The 17357-nt window shown below is 37.8% G+C and overlaps 1 protein-coding gene across 2 annotated transcripts in view; it reads left to right on the forward strand.

Annotated features, from left to right (window-relative positions):
• The window catches only part of DNAAF6 (dynein axonemal assembly factor 6), a 45504-nt gene that overhangs the window by 12989 nt on the left and 15158 nt on the right, over nucleotides 1-17357 (forward strand). For both annotated transcript variants that reach the window (XM_068533809.1, XM_068533808.1), the window contains exons 4-5: nucleotides 4300-4405; nucleotides 7349-7445. In XM_068533809.1, coding sequence (XP_068389910.1) covers nucleotides 4300-4405; nucleotides 7349-7445 — 203 coding nt within the window. The remainder of the gene's footprint in view (nucleotides 1-4299; nucleotides 4406-7348; nucleotides 7446-17357) is intronic.

The raw sequence follows: 17357 nt of genomic DNA on the forward strand, positions 1-17357 counted from the left end.
TCAGGGAGCCTGATTCCTCCAGCTCCGTTTTTCTTTTTCAAGATTGCTTTGGCTATTCAGGGTCTTTTGTGTTTCCATACAAATTGTGAAATTTTTTGTTCTAGTACTGTGAACAATGCCATTGGTAGTTTGATAGGGATTGCACTGAATCTGTAGATTGCTTTGGGTAGTATAGTCATTTTCACAATGTTGATTCTTCCAATCCAAGGACATGGTATATCTCTCCATCTGTTTCTATCATCTTTAATTTCTTTCATCAGTGACCTATAGTTTTCTGCATACAGGAGTTTTGTGTCCTTAGGTAGGTTTATTCCTAGGTATTTTATTCTTCTGGTTGCAGTGGTAAATGGGAGTGTTTCCTTAATTTCTCCTTCAGATTTTTCATCATTAGTGTATAGGAATGCAAGAGATTTCTGTGCATTAATTTTGTATCCTGCTACTTTACCAAATTCATTGATTAGCTCTAGTAGTTTTCTGGTAGCATCTTTAGGATTCTCTCTATATAGTATCACGTCATCTGCAAACAGTGACAGTTTTACTTCTTCTTTTCCAATTTGGATTCCTTTTATTTCTTTTTCTTCTCTGACTGCTGTGGCTAAAAGTTCCAAAACTCTGTTGAATAATAGTGGTGAGAGTGGGCAACCTTGTCTTATTCCTGATCTTAGTGGAAATGGTTTCAGTTTTTCACCACTGAGAATGATGTTTGCTGTGGGTTTGTCATATATGGCCTTTATTATGTTGAGGTAGGTTCCTCTATGCCTACTTTCTGGAGAGATTTTATCATGAATGGGTGTTGAATTTTGTCAAAAGCTTTTTCTGCATCTATTGAGATTATCATATGGTTTTTATCGTTCTATTTGTTAATATGCTGCATCACATTGATTGATTTGCATATATTGAAGAATCCTTGCATCCCTGGGATAAACCCCACTTGATCATGGTTTATGATCCTTTTAATGTGCTGTTGGATTCTGTTTGCTAATATTTTGTTGAGCATTTTTGCATCTATGTTCATCAGTGATACTGGCCTGTAGTTTTCTTTCTTTGTGACATCTTTGTCTGGTTTTGGTATCAGGGTGATGGTGGTCTCGTAGAATGAGTTTGGGAGTGTTCCTCCCTCTGCTATATTGTGGAAGAGTTTGAGAAGGATAGGTGTTAGCTCTCCCTAAATGTTTGATAGAATTCACCCATGAAGCAATCTGGTCCTGGGCTTTTGTTTGTTGGAAGATTTTTAATCACAGTTTCCATTTCAGTGCTTGTGATTGGTCTGTTTATATTTTCTATTTCTTCCTGGTTTAGTCTTGGAAGGTTGTGCTTTTCCAAGAATTTGTCCATTTCTTCCAGGTTGTCCATTTTATTGGCATAGAGCTGCTTGTATTAATCAGTCATGATTCTTTGTATTTCTGCAGGGTCAGTTGTTACTTCCCCTTTTTCATTTCTAATTCTGTTGATTTGAGTCTTCTCCCTTTTTTTCTTGATGAGTCTGAATAGTGGTTTATCAATTTTGTTTATCTTCTCAAAGAACCAGCTTTTAGTTTTATTGATCTTTGCTATTGTTTCCTTCATTTCTTTTTCATTTATTTCTGATCTGATCTTTATGATTTCTTTCCTTCTGCTAACTTTGGAGTTTTTTGTTCTTCTTTCTCTACTTGCTTTAGGTGTAAGTTTAGGTTGTTTATTTGAGATGTTTCTTGTTTCCTAATTTAGGATTGTATTGCTATAAACTTCCCTCTTAGAACTGCTTTTGCTGCATCCCATAGGTTTTGGGCCGTCGTGTTTTCATTGTCATTTGTTTCTAGGTATTATTTTATTTCCTCTTTGGTTTCTTCAGTGATCTCTTAGTTATTTAGTAGTGTATTGTTTAGCCTTCATGTATTTGTATTTTTTACAGATTTTTCCTGTAATGGATATCTAGTCTCATAGCGTTGTGGTCGGAAAAGATACTTGATACGATTTCAGTTTTCTTAAATATATCAAGGCTTGATTTGTGACCCAAGATATGGTCTATCCTGGAGAATGTTCCATAAGCAATTGAGAAGAAAGTGTATTCTGTTGTTTTTGGATGGAATGTCCTATAAATATCAATTAAGTCTATCTGGTCTAATGTGTCTTTTAATGTTTGTGTTTCCTTATTTATTTTCATTTTGGTTGATCTGTCCATTGGTGACAGTGGGGTGTTAAAGTTCCCTACTATTATCGTGTTACTGTCGATTTCCCCTTTTATGGCTGTTAGCATTTGCTTTATGTATTGAGGTGCTCCTACGTTGGGTGCATAAATATTCACAATTGTTATATCTTCTTCTTGGGTTGATGCCTTGATCATTATGTAGTGTCCTTCTTTTTATTCTGCTCTGTGGTAGTTATTTCCACTATTTGATCTTCCAGGTCACTTATCCGTTCTTCTGCCTCAGTTATTCTGCTATTGATTCCTTCTAGAGAATTTTTAATTTCATTTACTGTGTTGTTCATCATTGTTTGCTCTTTAGTTCTTCTAGGTCCTTGTTAAACGTTTCTTGTATTTTCTCCATTCTATTTCCAAGATTTTGGATCATCTTTACTATCATTACTCTGAATTCTTTTTCAGGTAGACTGCCTATTTCCTCTTCATTTGTTTGGTCTGGTGGGTTTTTATTTTGCTCTTTCCTCTGCTGCATATTTCTCGTCTTCTCATTTTGCTTAACTTACCGTGTTTGGGGTCTCCTTTTCACAGGCTGCAGGTTCGTAGTTCCCATTGTTTTTGGTGTCTGCCCCCAGTGTCTAAGGTTGATTCAATGGGTTGTTTAGGCTTCCTGGTGGAGGGGACTGGGGCCTGTGTTCTGGTGGATGAGGCTGGATCTTGTCTTTCTGGTGGGCAGGACCACGTCTGGTGGTGAGTTTTGGGGTGTCTGTGAACTTATTATGATTTTAGGCAGCCTCTCTGCTAATGGGTGGGGTTGTGTTCCTGTCTTGCTAGTTGTTTGGCATGGGGTGTCCGGCACTGGAGCTTGCTGGTCGTTGAGTGGAGCTGTGTCTTAGCGTTGAGTTGGAGATCTCTGGGAGAGCTCTCGCCATTTGATATTACGTGGAGCCAGGAGGTCTCTGGTAGTCCAGAACTCGGCTCTCCCACCTCAGAGGCTCAGGCCTGACACCCAGCTGGAGCACCAAGACCCTTTCAATCACACGGCCAGGTACATGGGGGAGTTTCTTGCCTTTGGGAAGTCTGAGGTCTTCTGCCAGTGTTCAGTAGGTGTTCTGTAGGAGTTGTTCCACATGTAGATGTATTTCTGCCGTATTTGTGGGGAGGAAGTTGATCTCCACGTCTTACTCCTCCACCATCTTGAAGGTCCTCTGAATGGTTAAACTTTACTGCTACTATTGGAGGGATTCCTGAGGAGGCAGGGGATGGCTGTGGCTCACTGCAGGGACGAAGACACTGGCAGCGACTGCTCTGGCAAGTACTCATTGGTGTGAGCCCCCTATTTACTTTCAAACATTTAAAGATGACATGTAGAAACCCCAGACATGCGATCAGTTGACATAAAGGACAAATGAGAGAGATTTTCTTTAGAGCTCATGTCTATATGAGGAAAATAATGGATTAAAAATGATCATTGTCTCTACTGTTTTCAGTTTCTTTCACTGATAGTATTTTTAAAGAATTATGTCAGGCTTGCATGGAAAAGGTATCAAGGGGCTTTTATATAGTAAAACACAAGGCAAGATAAAATATTTCTATCCAAATCAGATTGATTGCATGTTTGATTTGTTCTTTTATGTAAAAATATTTTACATATGATCCTATTTGTTTCTGAAAAAATGTGTAATATTTCTTTGCCTATATGTTGTATATAATATATATTTTATACACAGTATGTTATTTTATGTACTAAATATTTATATATTATATGTTTTATATGTGTATGTACACATATATATATATATATTTCTGTAGATATAGATATAGATATACACACATATACAGAGAGAGAGAGACTGGAAAGATGTACACCAGAATGCTATCATTGATCATCTCTGGGTGGTTAGATTGTAGATTATTTTATTTTCTTCTTTTTGCTTATATGTCTTTTCCAAATTTTCTACAATTATTATTACAACTCTTCAATGTATTGGCTGTGTGTTGATTAAAAAATTTAAGTCAACTGTTCCGAATTTAGCTTCCCCTGACCAAAAAACAAGCTAGCGATTACAAATAGAAAATATTTCACTTCAGTGATCCCAAACTTAGTGTGAAGAAGAACAGGAGCAATTTCAAGGGGCTAACAGGCAAAAGCTTCAGCTTTATCTTCCCTTTCTTCACAGTCATCCCTCAAACAAGTGATGAAAATAGTGAGCACATCTGGAATCCAGAGGAGGTTCCAGAAGGGGCAGAGCACCATGATGTGTGGGATATTAGAGAAACACCAGAGTAAGTCAAATGAAGCCAAGGGACATGTTTTTTGGGGTTTAAGTTAGATGTGTCATCTGATACCAGTCTATTTTTGACAAGATTCATAATGTAACTTCTACCACATAAAAGATAAAACTATGGTGACACACAGAAGGCATGTGTAATTGATGATTTTTTTCCTTCTAGAGCAGAAACAAATATTCAGACATAATACCTTTCTTTCAGTTATTATCTAACAAAAAGTGAAAAGTAGTCATTTCCATTATCAATTTATATTTAATATCATTTAGTTGTATAATGTGGAAGTAACAGTGGGTAAAACCAGCCCATTAAATTACAAGCATTCATACAAACTAAATTATTATGCCATGTTTTTGTGCCAAAGACGTGCTTTTAATTACTCAGTGTTCCACAATTTCAGTAAAAGGCTATGTTCTCCCACCAATTATCAGCTGTTACCTGGACTAATTTACTAGTTATTTTAGGATTATGTTTAGTATATTGTGCAAGCAGGATTAAAGGCTTCCTTTCTAGTCTTTTCAGTAGGAATAATAAATATGAATTTTAGAATTATCATAAGAAGCCTTTCGTACTAATAAGTGAAATCACTCATACTGTTAAGGATTAAAGTGTGTTTACATACATAATTGAAATTAATGATTAAATACACTAAGCTTTAAATATGTATTTTAAAATAAAATCTTGTTTGAATATTTAGAATAGCTTGAAAAACAAAGGCAATATTTATTAAATTATAGTGTGCTTTATAATGTCTTGAAAACGTCTATGGCAAATGTGAGAACTTTTAAAATTCTGACTGTAAAACTGTGTCCAATGTTTAAAAAAAACCCCGATGCTTCTATCTTCTATGTCAGTTCTGAAAATAGAAGCAGTGGGAGACTGCAGATAATTAACTGGAAAAAAAGTATCCAGCTTTCAAATAAACGATATAAAAAAAAGTAAGCCTCATAAAAAAAGAAATCAAAGGGGATTTAAAAACATTTCTGTCTGCATCCTAAGTATGAAGGGAGTGAATCCCAGGTTATGTTTATACAGCGCCCACACATCCCTATGAAAGGTAAGATGTAAGTCATTCATTTGTCACATAGTTTAATGAATGTCAAACATCCATATGTGGCAAGCTCCAAATCTGAGTAAATTTTTACTTTTCATCCTGATGTTTGATGTTCTGTAGAAAGAATATCCCTCAAAGCTTTAAATGAACAAGAACTCCAGTCAGGATATGAAGAAAATTGCTTTATAAGATTTTTTAATCTTTATTTTCTATCTTATGCAAATACATTTCAAACTGTCCCAATTAGTAAAGAAGAAAATGGGTAAAGAAGGTGAACAGGCAGATCACAAAAGAAGAATCACAAGCTACCACATAAAAAATAATAAGGGCCTGAGCTAAGTCACTGGCCTTGGAGAGAAATATGAGGGTCTTTATTTGAGAGATATTTGAAGGAAGATTTGGTATTTGATTAGATACAATGAATGAGAGGAAAGCAGTAGCTAGAGCAAATCCATGTGGGAGTCCTGGGCATATAGATCAATATCTTTCTGTTTTGTTTTAACTTGGCTTCACTTTTGTGAAGACCTGGTAGCTGTTACAGTCTATTACGAAAAAAGTGTCCTATCTCAAACAACTATTTACTGTTAGCCCTGTTCCAACTCAGAGAAGTCCCTCTTTCATCCTTGGGCATTCCTATTTGCAAGTGGTCAGAAGTTCAATGTCTCCAGATACAATTTTCCAACTGCCTACTATATACATTTGCCTGGATTTCCCAAGGCACCTCACACTCCACACACCCTAAACCAAAGTCACCATTTCCCCTCCACCTACATTCCCAATCACAGTTAGTGGCTTCACTGTTCACCCAGTCACCCAAGCGAGTAACCTCAGCATCATCTTTGACGCCTTCCTCTCATTCATTATATCTAATCAAATACCAAATCTTCCTTCAAATATTTGTAAATGTTTACTTACTTCATTCCATCTAAAAAGATAGGGTAGGGACTTCCCTGGCGGTCCAGTGGTTAAGACTCTGCGCTTCCAGTGCAGGGGGTGTGGGTTCGATCCCTGGTCAGGGAACTAAGATCCCACATGCTGTGCAGTGCGACCAAGTTAAATAAATAAATAAAATGAAAATGAAAAAATAAGAAGATATAGTTCATTGTGGCTGGGGGTTTCTATAAACCACTCTATCCCTAGGGTCCCAAATTTGGGGGCAAGGAAAGATTTGTGAATTGTCATGTGTGAGGTGAAATACCAGGAAAACCTTTCACTGAACTAAGAATTCTGTAGGACTAGATTCTAAACACTATAGTTGTACCTGTGCTGACTACACTACCAGTGTTTCTACTGTAGAATTTTTGAGGTAGAAAACACAATAGAGATCATTTAGTTCAAACCCACCCCCTCCCATAAATTGTACAAATCCGAAAGCTGAGCACATGAGTTTGTGACTTGACCACGATCACACAGTTAATGACAGAAAGAGTACTAAACCTGGATTTTCTAACTCTACTCTGAGGCTTAAATTTAACAGAAGAAGGTTTCCATCTATCCATCAAACCCTGGATTATGGGCTCACTATTCTTCTGAGCCATTGTTTTCCAGGAAAGGACCTTCCTTCTTTCTTCTGCTTTTACTCTTATTAGAATCTTATTAGAAGTTCCCTCAATCTATTTTATTTGTATGGCTCTGAAATAGTCAAGCTTTATTTTTAGAAAACAGTGTACACAACATAAATCCTGACAGTGTTAGGTATTTTTGACTGAATTTCTAGACTTTTGTTCCCTTATATTCTGCTACATGCCTGAAAAACTGCAAGCACTTTATTTATTTTGTCCTTTTATTTTTTGTAATAGCATGTCCTCATAAGTTTCTAGTTTTCTACTCTGTGACAGGAAATTGCTCTTTCATTTGAGTCTCTATATCACTGGCTTTTTTTTCAGATATGAAGTTGTGTTCAAACAGCAGGTGGGAACTGAAGATATGTTCCTGGGATTGACCAGAAAGGACCCTTCAACTGCATGTTGTAAGGATCTAGTGGTAAGCCTCTCCCTTCTTCCCCATTTTCCATTTGACCATTATAGTTAAATTGACTGTTGTATACATAATACCATAGGCAAGGCTGTAAACCCTTTAAAAATAGTGGTTGCTATGTTTGAGGTACTAAGGGAATAATAGGATAGACAGTTTAAAATTGGTAAACGTGCACAAAATAAACTAAGTTTACACATGTGGATAAGATTTACAAATAAACAGAATCATATGATGTAACACACTACTTCTAGTCCTAATAAAACTGCCCAATCTGGACTGAATTTTCTTTCATCCTAGTTCTGTCCCATACATGTCATCTGATTGGTTATTAATTTCTGATGAGTGACAGTCAATCAAAATGAAATATTTCCTTCCCTGAATCTGTCTTATCTCTTGTATCTGTATTTCTTTTAATGACTCAGCTTACATTGGGGGATGTAAAAGGGGATATTTTTCTTAAATTTTGGATCTGAACTACTGACTTAACACTCTCAAAAGACATCCAAAATGTTACTTGGCTCCCTTATCTGAATGACACTACAGCATGTTGAAGAGCATCCTTTGCCAAGCCACTGTTTCTGTATAATAACAGTAGCGATACCAACAATATCAATAAGACTTCCTTACTGGGCCTAACCAAGAGTGTGGAATGCAACTCACTTTGGCAATATACACTAGTAATTCTGGTGTTTGGTGCTGGGAATTTATTTTTTGAGATCAGGGGCTGTGCATCTGTATTCTCCCCTCCCTCTCTTATAATACTCTACAACACAGAGTACTGAGGTACCCATAGGAGATGCTTAATATTTTTCCTTAAGCAAAAGATAAATGGATTCTCTCTTTTGCATAAACTTCAGGTTTTCTCTTATTAGCAAAATCTAAGACATTCAATTGGATCACATAACATAATGGGAATAGCGTCTTTAAGGACCTCAGGAGATTTTTCAAACTTAATGAGTTAAGGTTTCAAGTGATCTTGAAGTAATTAGCTCCCAGGGTTTTACAAGTAATATTCAAATTTCTCTCTCTTAAATGACTGTAAGATTACGTTTTTGATGTTTGGTATTGCGGATTACTCTAAACTCTAAAGAAATTCTAGGCCCTAAATAAGTAAAACTGTTGTGAGCCTTTCCATTTCCCTCATGCAGCTTGCTCCCAGCATTAATAATAAAGGTATGCTGAATGAATAATCTTGGAAACTAAATCACACCTCAGAGTAGGAGTACACAATTTATCTAAAACTCGACACGTATGTACAGAAAAAGACTTGATCCCTCCCTCTAATGAGCTTATAATTGACTGGGGAGACTAAACCAACATAAATGAACCCATTTTATTATTAACAATTAAATTCAGTGTTGACAATTTTAAGTTTGCCAGGAGTTCAGAAGGTTTGGATAAGACATGGACACCTTTGAATACCAGAAACAGATGAAACATTTGTTGGTGCTATGGCACTTCACCACATGTATAGCATTCTTTTTCTCTTTCTTTTTCTTCATACATTCAATCTTTAAATACTACTACATACCAGGCACTGTCCTAAGTACTAGGGATACAAAGACAAATAAGAAACAGTCAATTACCCTCAAGGAATTTACAGGTAACGAGATGGGCACCTAACAAATCATTGCAGTTCACTATGGCAAGTACATATTTAGAGGCATATACCAGGTACGTGGTGACATGAAGCAGAAAGGGCAGAAAGGGATCGACACCAGGTGGATAGGATTTCTCCAGTGGACAGCATTCCGAGAAGGGCATTCCAAACAGAGGTAAGAGCACATGGAAAGGTATCCAGGCATGAAATAGCATGACCTATTTGGGTAAGCATTGAGTGTAACAAGAGTAAAGAATAATTGTGGACAGTGGTGTTACTGGTAATCTGTCTCTCAAAAAAGAAAAAAAAACAGATTTGCAGCTTGAATTTTATCCTATAGGCATATTAATGAAGACATCCACTGTCATTGCTTAACCCCGCTGGGAAGACTCCGACTGCAGAGGTTGATGACCTCATCTCAAATATTTCTTGCACAATTTTTAAGCTTATTATTCCTGTTAATAATATGGCATTTTTTCAACTCTAAGACATCATCAAATTGTAGATGTGCCATTTGTTTAGTAACATAGGAAAAATAGGTATACTACCACATTAAATATACACACTGATTGTGTGATTCATCCCAATAACAGAAACATAAAAATGTGAGGAAAATAGCACCTTAGAATTGGCTAAATATGTTATTTGGGTCCTGGACCTGGTCTCTATGTAACAATCTCACCCAGAGACTTTAAGAAGAAGCCCTCTGCTTAAGCTGAGGACGGTAATAGGAACACAAACAATCTGTTTAAATACAAGGGCTGATTTGGGGTTTAAAAATTTACAAGAACCACCTTTCCTTTACCCTCCCCAGACTCCAAATAAGAAAGCAAGATTTATGAGTCCTAAATCAAAGTGTTGATCCTAAACAAAATTCTGAGTTAAGAACATGTATGTCTTCATCAAACCTTCCATCTTTTCCTTCTAACCCCAACCCAGAGAGTTCCATTATCCAAATTATGCCTGCTGCTCTACTCCTGAGTTTGTAGTTACCAAGCTTCCTGTGCCTTAATCTATATTTGGGCATTTTATTTTCTAAATAAAAACTGTATATATTTAAAGTGTACAATATGTTGATTTGATATACATATACATAGTGAAATGATTTCTACAGTCAAGCTGATTAACATATCATCTCCTCACATACCATTTGTGTGTGTGGGTGTGTGTGGTGATAGCACCTGAAATCTACTCTTAGCAATTTCCCAATATTCAATACAGTATTATTAACTATTGTCATCATGCTGTACATTAATTTTAGAGATAGAACTAGGCCAGTGGTTTGCAGGTTTGTTTTGTTTTGTTTTTAGCTGCCAACTCTTTTCTTCAAACAAAATTCTGTGAGAAAGCCTAACATATAAAACACGTACTACTGCCTCGGTTAAAAGGGTACTATCATCTATGAGACAGCTCCTAGGAGAAAAACTGAGGCTCTTTGGAACACAGTTTGAAAGTGTTGATTTAGACTTTCCTCCTTACATTACAGTTGGGAAAATAAGGTCATGCTTACAATGTCTCTTACACTGATATAAGAGAATCTAGAGGGCTTTTCCTCCTAGGTGACATGCATATGTTTTTCCTTAAACTTCATGAGTAGAACGCCTCTGTCTTATTTTATTTTATTTTATTTTATTTTATTTTATTTTATTTTATTTTATTTTATTTTATTTTATCTTAAATTATATTTTCTCTTTTATCTTCTATACTCTCCATCCTTCCCCACAAGACTTCTCCTATAATGGATTTGATACATATCCTTGAATACATATTTATCATTGTTTTCTGTAATTTTTAAAATTCAACAAATACTTATTGAGCATTTACTACAGGCCAGACACTTGACATACAGTGTTGAACAAAATAAATGTAAGGTTCTCCTTCTCTCCAGGTGCTTACTGTTAAGAGGTCAAATAGTCCATAAGCAGCAGCACAGATTTTCATAGGTCCATCCGATAAGGAAACAAGTCCAAAAGGATATAGTTTATTACTTATACAGATGGCATAAGCAAGATCAGCATGGTGTAAGCTCCCCGTGTCCCTTTGCCCCACAGGACAACATTGAACTACAGGAGCCAGATGACAGGTGACATGAGTAGTGAGGCACTCTTGCTGAAGAGCCAACTCTAGACTGCAGCTCAGCTGTTTTACAGCCTGCCTCTATACCCAGGGGGAGGGAGGTGGAAAATCCTATGCCTTATTGGAACCTCATGGCATCCTCTGCAAGATAGGGAGCCTCCCACAAGATAGAAAGACATAAGAAACAGCCTTGAGGCAGCTCCTCACAAGACTGCCTATCTTCTCCTGCTCTAGGAGAATCACAGGATGTTCTGCCAAGACTGAGGGCAGACTGAAGTGGAGCCCTGCCTACGTGGCCTATGTGAATAGTGCACAGTTGCCAGAATGCCATAGCGGAGCCATTTCCCTACATTTACGGTCCATAAATAAAAGTTTCTATCCTGATTGTCTTCACTTAACGTGATATAGTAACAGCAAACAATTTATATAATGCTTACTATGTGCCAGGCATTTCTCTAAGAACTTTGCGCATAGTAACTCATTAATCCCCATGCCAAAACTCTGTGAAATAAGTGCTGTTATCCCCATTTTACAAATGAGGTTACTGAAGCACAAGGAAGTTAAATAACTTGCTTAAGGTCACACATTAAAACTCTGGCAGAACTACGATGTGAATCGAGGCAGTTGGAATTTGATAGAAGTGATATGGGTACAAAAAAGAGGAAATCCAAGCAGACTTCACAAAACAGGTGGGATCTGATGACATTTGAAGAACATAATAGTTTGCCAGGGTGGAACAGCTGTCTAAGCAGAGTAAACAGAATGAGCAAAGGCATAGTGCTGTGAAAGTATATGATGTGTTTTGAGAACTATATGTGATGTTCTTGGAGCCCCAGAATGCACTGGTGTGGAGTAATAAAAGATAAAACAGAATACCCAGCTTAGAGGTAGTTGTAAAAGTCTTTGAATATCATACCATATGCTGTGGACTGAATCGTGGCCACCCCCCCCCAATTCATATGTTGAAGCCCTAACTCCCAGTGTGATGGTATTCAGAGATGGAGCCTTTGGGAGGTAATTAGGTTTAGATGAGGTCACATGTGTGGGGCCCTCATGATGATATTAGTGCTCTTATACAAAGAGATACCAGAGCGCTTGCCCTGCTTGCTTTCTATCCCTGCCATGTGAGCACGGTGAAAAGGCAGCCATCTACAAGCCAGAAAGAGAGCTCTCGCCAGAAGCCAACCATGTTGGCATGTCTGACATTCTCAGACTTCCAGTCTATAGTATTTTGTTATGGCAGCCCAAGCAGACTAAGATACCATGAAATTGGGACTTATTTTGTGGGCATTAGAGTTCCTAGACGTTTCAAAGTAAGTGAGTTAAACAAGTAGATGTGTATTTCAGAACAACTCTAGTTGTTGGTGGAGATTATGGTAAGAGATGAGTGTGAGTTTGGGAGACTGGTGATAGGAAAACCAGTTGATAGACAGTTGCACTAGTTCAGGTAAGAGAAGTAAGAGCCTGGACTATGGCAGTGGGGATAGAGAGGAAAGAATGGTTTCAGTAAACATTTTGGAGGTACAGTTGACCCTTGAACAATGCAAGGGTTAGGGGCGCCTACCCTCCACACAGTCAGAAATCTGCTTCTAACTTTATGGTTGGCCCTCCACATCTGTGGTTCTGCATCCATGGATTCAACCAACTGTAGATGTGTAGTATGTATTTATTGGAAAAAAAACACATATAAGTGGACCCGCACAGTTCAAACCCAGTGTTGTTCAAGGATCCACTGTAGTGTCGACAGGATTTAGAAAGTGGTTGAATGTGATATGTAAGGGAGAAACAGGAGTCAGATTTCTAGCTTGAGTGACTAGGTGAATGGTGATGGCATTAATCGAGATATGGGGAGGTAAAGTGGTTTATAGCTGGATGGTAGTCTTAGGGTAAAGTGGTTTATATCTGGATGGTAGTCTTAGGGTAAAGTGGTTTATAATCTGGATGGTAGTCTTAGAGATGTTTTTTATTCATATTTGTTCATCTGAATTTTCTATATTTTTTGCAACTACTATCTATTACTTTTGGAATGAGAGTAAACAAAGGGTGGTTTTGTTTGTGTTGTAGGGATCAGGTATGGAATGCAAAAGAGAAAGAAGGCAAAGTTCTGTAAGAAAAATATTAAGTTCGGGTAATATTGAGTTTGAAGTGCCTGCAGAAAATCTTGTTGGATGTGTCCAGCAGGCTGTTAGAAATACAAGTCTCTATGGAATTCAAAGATAGAGACTAGAGATGTTGATTTTCAGAGTTGGTGTTTGCTCTCTGCAGGGGTTAGAACATAATACCACAGAGTGCTGGCTTTCATCAGGCTTGGAATGAAGTAGAACTGTTTTTAAGTAACATGTGTATGTTTGGAGAGGGGGAGGAGTTGAGGGGGATACTAGGAAACTTGCAGAAATGGGACTGACTGGAAACAGAATAAATGGCCCTTGGGATGGGCTCAACAGTCAGAGACAAAGTTCTAACAGATACGTTGTAAATTCTTACTCAAGTTCCAGGCTAGGTATTGAAAACTAAGAGACATTGTCTCAATAAAATGAAGTTGGAATTGTGGCATGGCTTTAGAAATGCAAACAATGATGATGGAGAAGCCAAAAAGCTGTCCTAGAAACAAGGTGGGAAGAATGGGAACCTGCCTATCCCTGAGAAACAGGGATTACTGAGGTACCTGACCTCTTGAGTGCCAGTTGGGGAGAGTGGGAAAGGAATTTTAGGTATCAAAGATATGTAAGGAGATAGCCTGGCTTCCCCATAGGACTATTTGTGGCAGAAATGGGGATGGGTGCAGTGGGGAAGTAGGTCAGTGGATTTCCATGTTCACGCATGGCTGTTTAACAGCACACTATCTCTAAAATCCAAAAATGAATGGGGCTAGGTTTGTTGATATTCTGACAAATGGCCCATCATTTGTTCTAGGAGCGGGGACAAAACTGCAAATGGCTTGATACTCTTTCTGAGCTGCCATGGATACATAATATTTTGGTGCTCCTACTATAATGGATCTATATTGATAAGGGGACATGTTAATGTGACTAAAAACAAGCCATTAAGCCTCTTTTTATTTTTCATTGTCACCTCCTCACTGGGATATGAGCCTTACTCCATCTTTAAACCTCACTGGGAATGGGGTGAGAGTCAGGGATGGCATAGGAGTCAGTCACCATCTGGCAGACACAACCAAGAGTCACATGTTTTATCACACATATTCATCTCAGAAAGAGCTATCAATCATTCTGAGCAAAGTGTCTGCACGTCCTCTGAGAATTCACTTCTTTCTTTAATGGCATGCTTCTCAAATCCCGATTTCTCTCTTAAGGTTAAAACAGTCATTTTCATTTACTCCTTATGAATAAACAGATTTGGCTGCTTGATAATGGAGTGGATTCTCTTTCGCATTTAAAATTCTGGAGGATGGACACATTTTTATGGTAGGCTTTCTGATTATGCTAACCTTACCTGACTGGTTATTTATCAGACTGTGTGTCAGGGAGAAGGATATTTCATCTGTAATACAATTCCTTATTATCAGCTCCAGGCAGCACAGTAAACCTTCAATTAAATTTCTGATAGTTCTTTCAGTAATATAGATACATTTATAGTTAATATCATCATAATATTTTCCATAACGATGGTAGGGGGATGAATACCCTCCTTAAAAGCTAATCTAATTGTATAGACTTAATATATTTCTGATGATGGAATTTATATATATTTAAAATTTTAAATAATACCAAAATTAGTAGAGTTGAAAATAAAAGTCCCCGAAAATGAGAGAGATAGAGATAGATAGATGCACAGATAGAGACTGAGAAAGACAGAGAGGTAAGAGAGAGGGAGAGGGAGTTTGAGATGGGCTTAAAGTCAGGTACTAAATAAGGGTGAAAGAGATCTTATACATGTTACTTGGTAACAAAATCAGTAATTTTACATTCTGATTATGTCATTTTGAGGAGGTTTCATCAAATATTTTAATTACATGATCCAGAATCCTTGAACCAGAACTGGCAGAAACTTCTGAATCTATGCAAGCAGATTCACAGGTTGACCATAGAAAACACAAATATTTGAGGGATGGATAAAAGAAGAGGAACTCAGAAGGATATGCAGAGATGGGGAAAACCATAATAGTATCTCCCGCTGTAGAAAAGTAAAGCAGGATTAGGATGCAGAAGAAATTTTTAGATTCATCAGTTAAGAAGACTTTGGTGATTTCTGGAAGAGAGCAGCTTCAGAGGCATGGTAGGGGCCAACACTGGGTTGCAGAAAGCTGAGAAGTGGATAGGAATTGAGGAAGAGAAGGCAGCAAATATAGATTGCTCTTTGAGAAAGTTTAGCAGTGAAAGGGAGGAGAGAGAGGAGATGGTTTGTTGAAGAGGAGGCCCGGTTTAGGGATTTTTTTTTTTTAGGATAGGAGAGACTTAAGAATGCTTTTCAGTTGATGACAAGAATCCATTCATTTACTCATGTAATATTTATTGACTGCCTACTACGTGTCACTAGACTTGATGAACAAACCGTAAAGAAGTAGTCATGGTATGGGCCCTTAGGGGACTTACAGAAATGGGTGGACGCATTTTTTGGCTATAGGGTGTTATTGACATTTAGTACTCAGGGGCCAGGGATGCTCTAGATCCTGCAATAAGAGGGACAGTCCTGAAAAATGAAGAGTTGTCCTGGACAAAATTAGAAAAAGAGAGATTGAAGACATGAGAGTGACCACTCAGCAGTATTCCACCCTGTTGATTACTCCTTCCTTCTTGAAACACTTTTTTCTCTTTAATGACCTCACTCTCTCCTTGTTTTCCTCCCAAATCACTGGACACTCCTCATCTTCTTTGGTCCCAGATCACTGGCTCTTCTTCTCCTGCCTGAAGTTCTCTAGGTCTGTGAAAAATACCTATGTCTTTTTTTTCTCTATTCTCTTTCCATCTAGTCCCATGGCTTTTTTTTTTTTTATTTATCTCTCTAGTCTTGACCTCTCCCGTGAGCTTCAGATTCATATAACCCACCACTTACTTGACATTGCCCACTTGTTTAATAGGCAACTCAAACCTAACATGTCCAAAATAGAACTCTTGTCTTCCCCAAACCTCTTTCTTACTGATCTTCCTCATCTCAGGAGATGGCAACAACATTCACCCAATTGCACAAGCTAAAAACTTAAATCATTCCTTATTTCTCTTTCCTTTATACCTCATATGCAATTCATCAGCAAGTCTTATTGGCTCTACTTTTAAAATATATTCGAAATCCACCTAATTGTCATTATCACCACAACTACCATCATCTTTCAAACCACCATCATCTCTCACCTGGACCATTATGATTCTCTCTTGATTCATCTCCCTCCTTCCACTCTTGCTCCCTTGAAAACTTTACACAGTGTCCAGAGAAATCCTTTTTAAAAAGTGATATATCAGGTCACATCACTTCTTTGCCCAGAACCCCCAATGGCTTCCTATTGCACTTAGAACAAAATCCAAAATCTTTATCTTAATCTATGAGGCTCTATGTGATCTGACCTCTACCTACTTTTTCAGTTTCATCTAATACCACATTTTCTTCCTTTTTCATTATGTTCTAGCCACCCTGGCCTTCATTCTGTTCCTTCAGTATGTCAAGTTATTTCCTGATTCTTGCTGTTCGTTCCAATTGGAATGCTCTTCCCTCAGATAATGATAATTTTACCTCCTATTTCTTGCCTGTTTATTTTTAATTAATTTATTTTGGGCTGCATTGGGTCTTTGTTGCTGCGCGTGGGCTTTCTCTAGTTGCAGAGAGCGGGGGCTACTCTTTGTTGCAGTGCGTGGGCTTCTCATTGCGGTGGCTTCTTTGTGGAGCACGGGCTCTAGGCATGTGGGCTTCAGTAGTTGTGGCACGCGGGCTCAGTAGTTGTGGCGCACGGGCTTAGTTGCTCCACGGCATGTGGGATCTTCCTGGACCAGGGCTCGAACCCATGTCCCCTGCATTAGCAGGTGGATTCTCAACCACTGCGCCAACAGGGAAGGCCTCTTTCCTGTTTAATTGCATGAGTTAGTGCATCCAGAACTACATTAAATAATGGTGGTAAATAATGGTATTATTTCTTATTTCTCCCTTCAGTTAGAATGTTTCTAATGTTTCCTCATCCAGCCCGATATTGAATTTTGGCTTGTGTGTTAAGGAACTATTCATCTATTCTGATTTTATTAAGAGTTCTAAGCAGGAATGGATGATGAATTTGATTAAATGTCTTTTTAAGATTT

This window comes from Eschrichtius robustus, chromosome X (genome assembly GCF_028021215.1).
Source record: "Eschrichtius robustus isolate mEscRob2 chromosome X, mEscRob2.pri, whole genome shotgun sequence".
Taxonomy (NCBI): Eukaryota; Metazoa; Chordata; class Mammalia; order Artiodactyla; family Eschrichtiidae; genus Eschrichtius; species Eschrichtius robustus.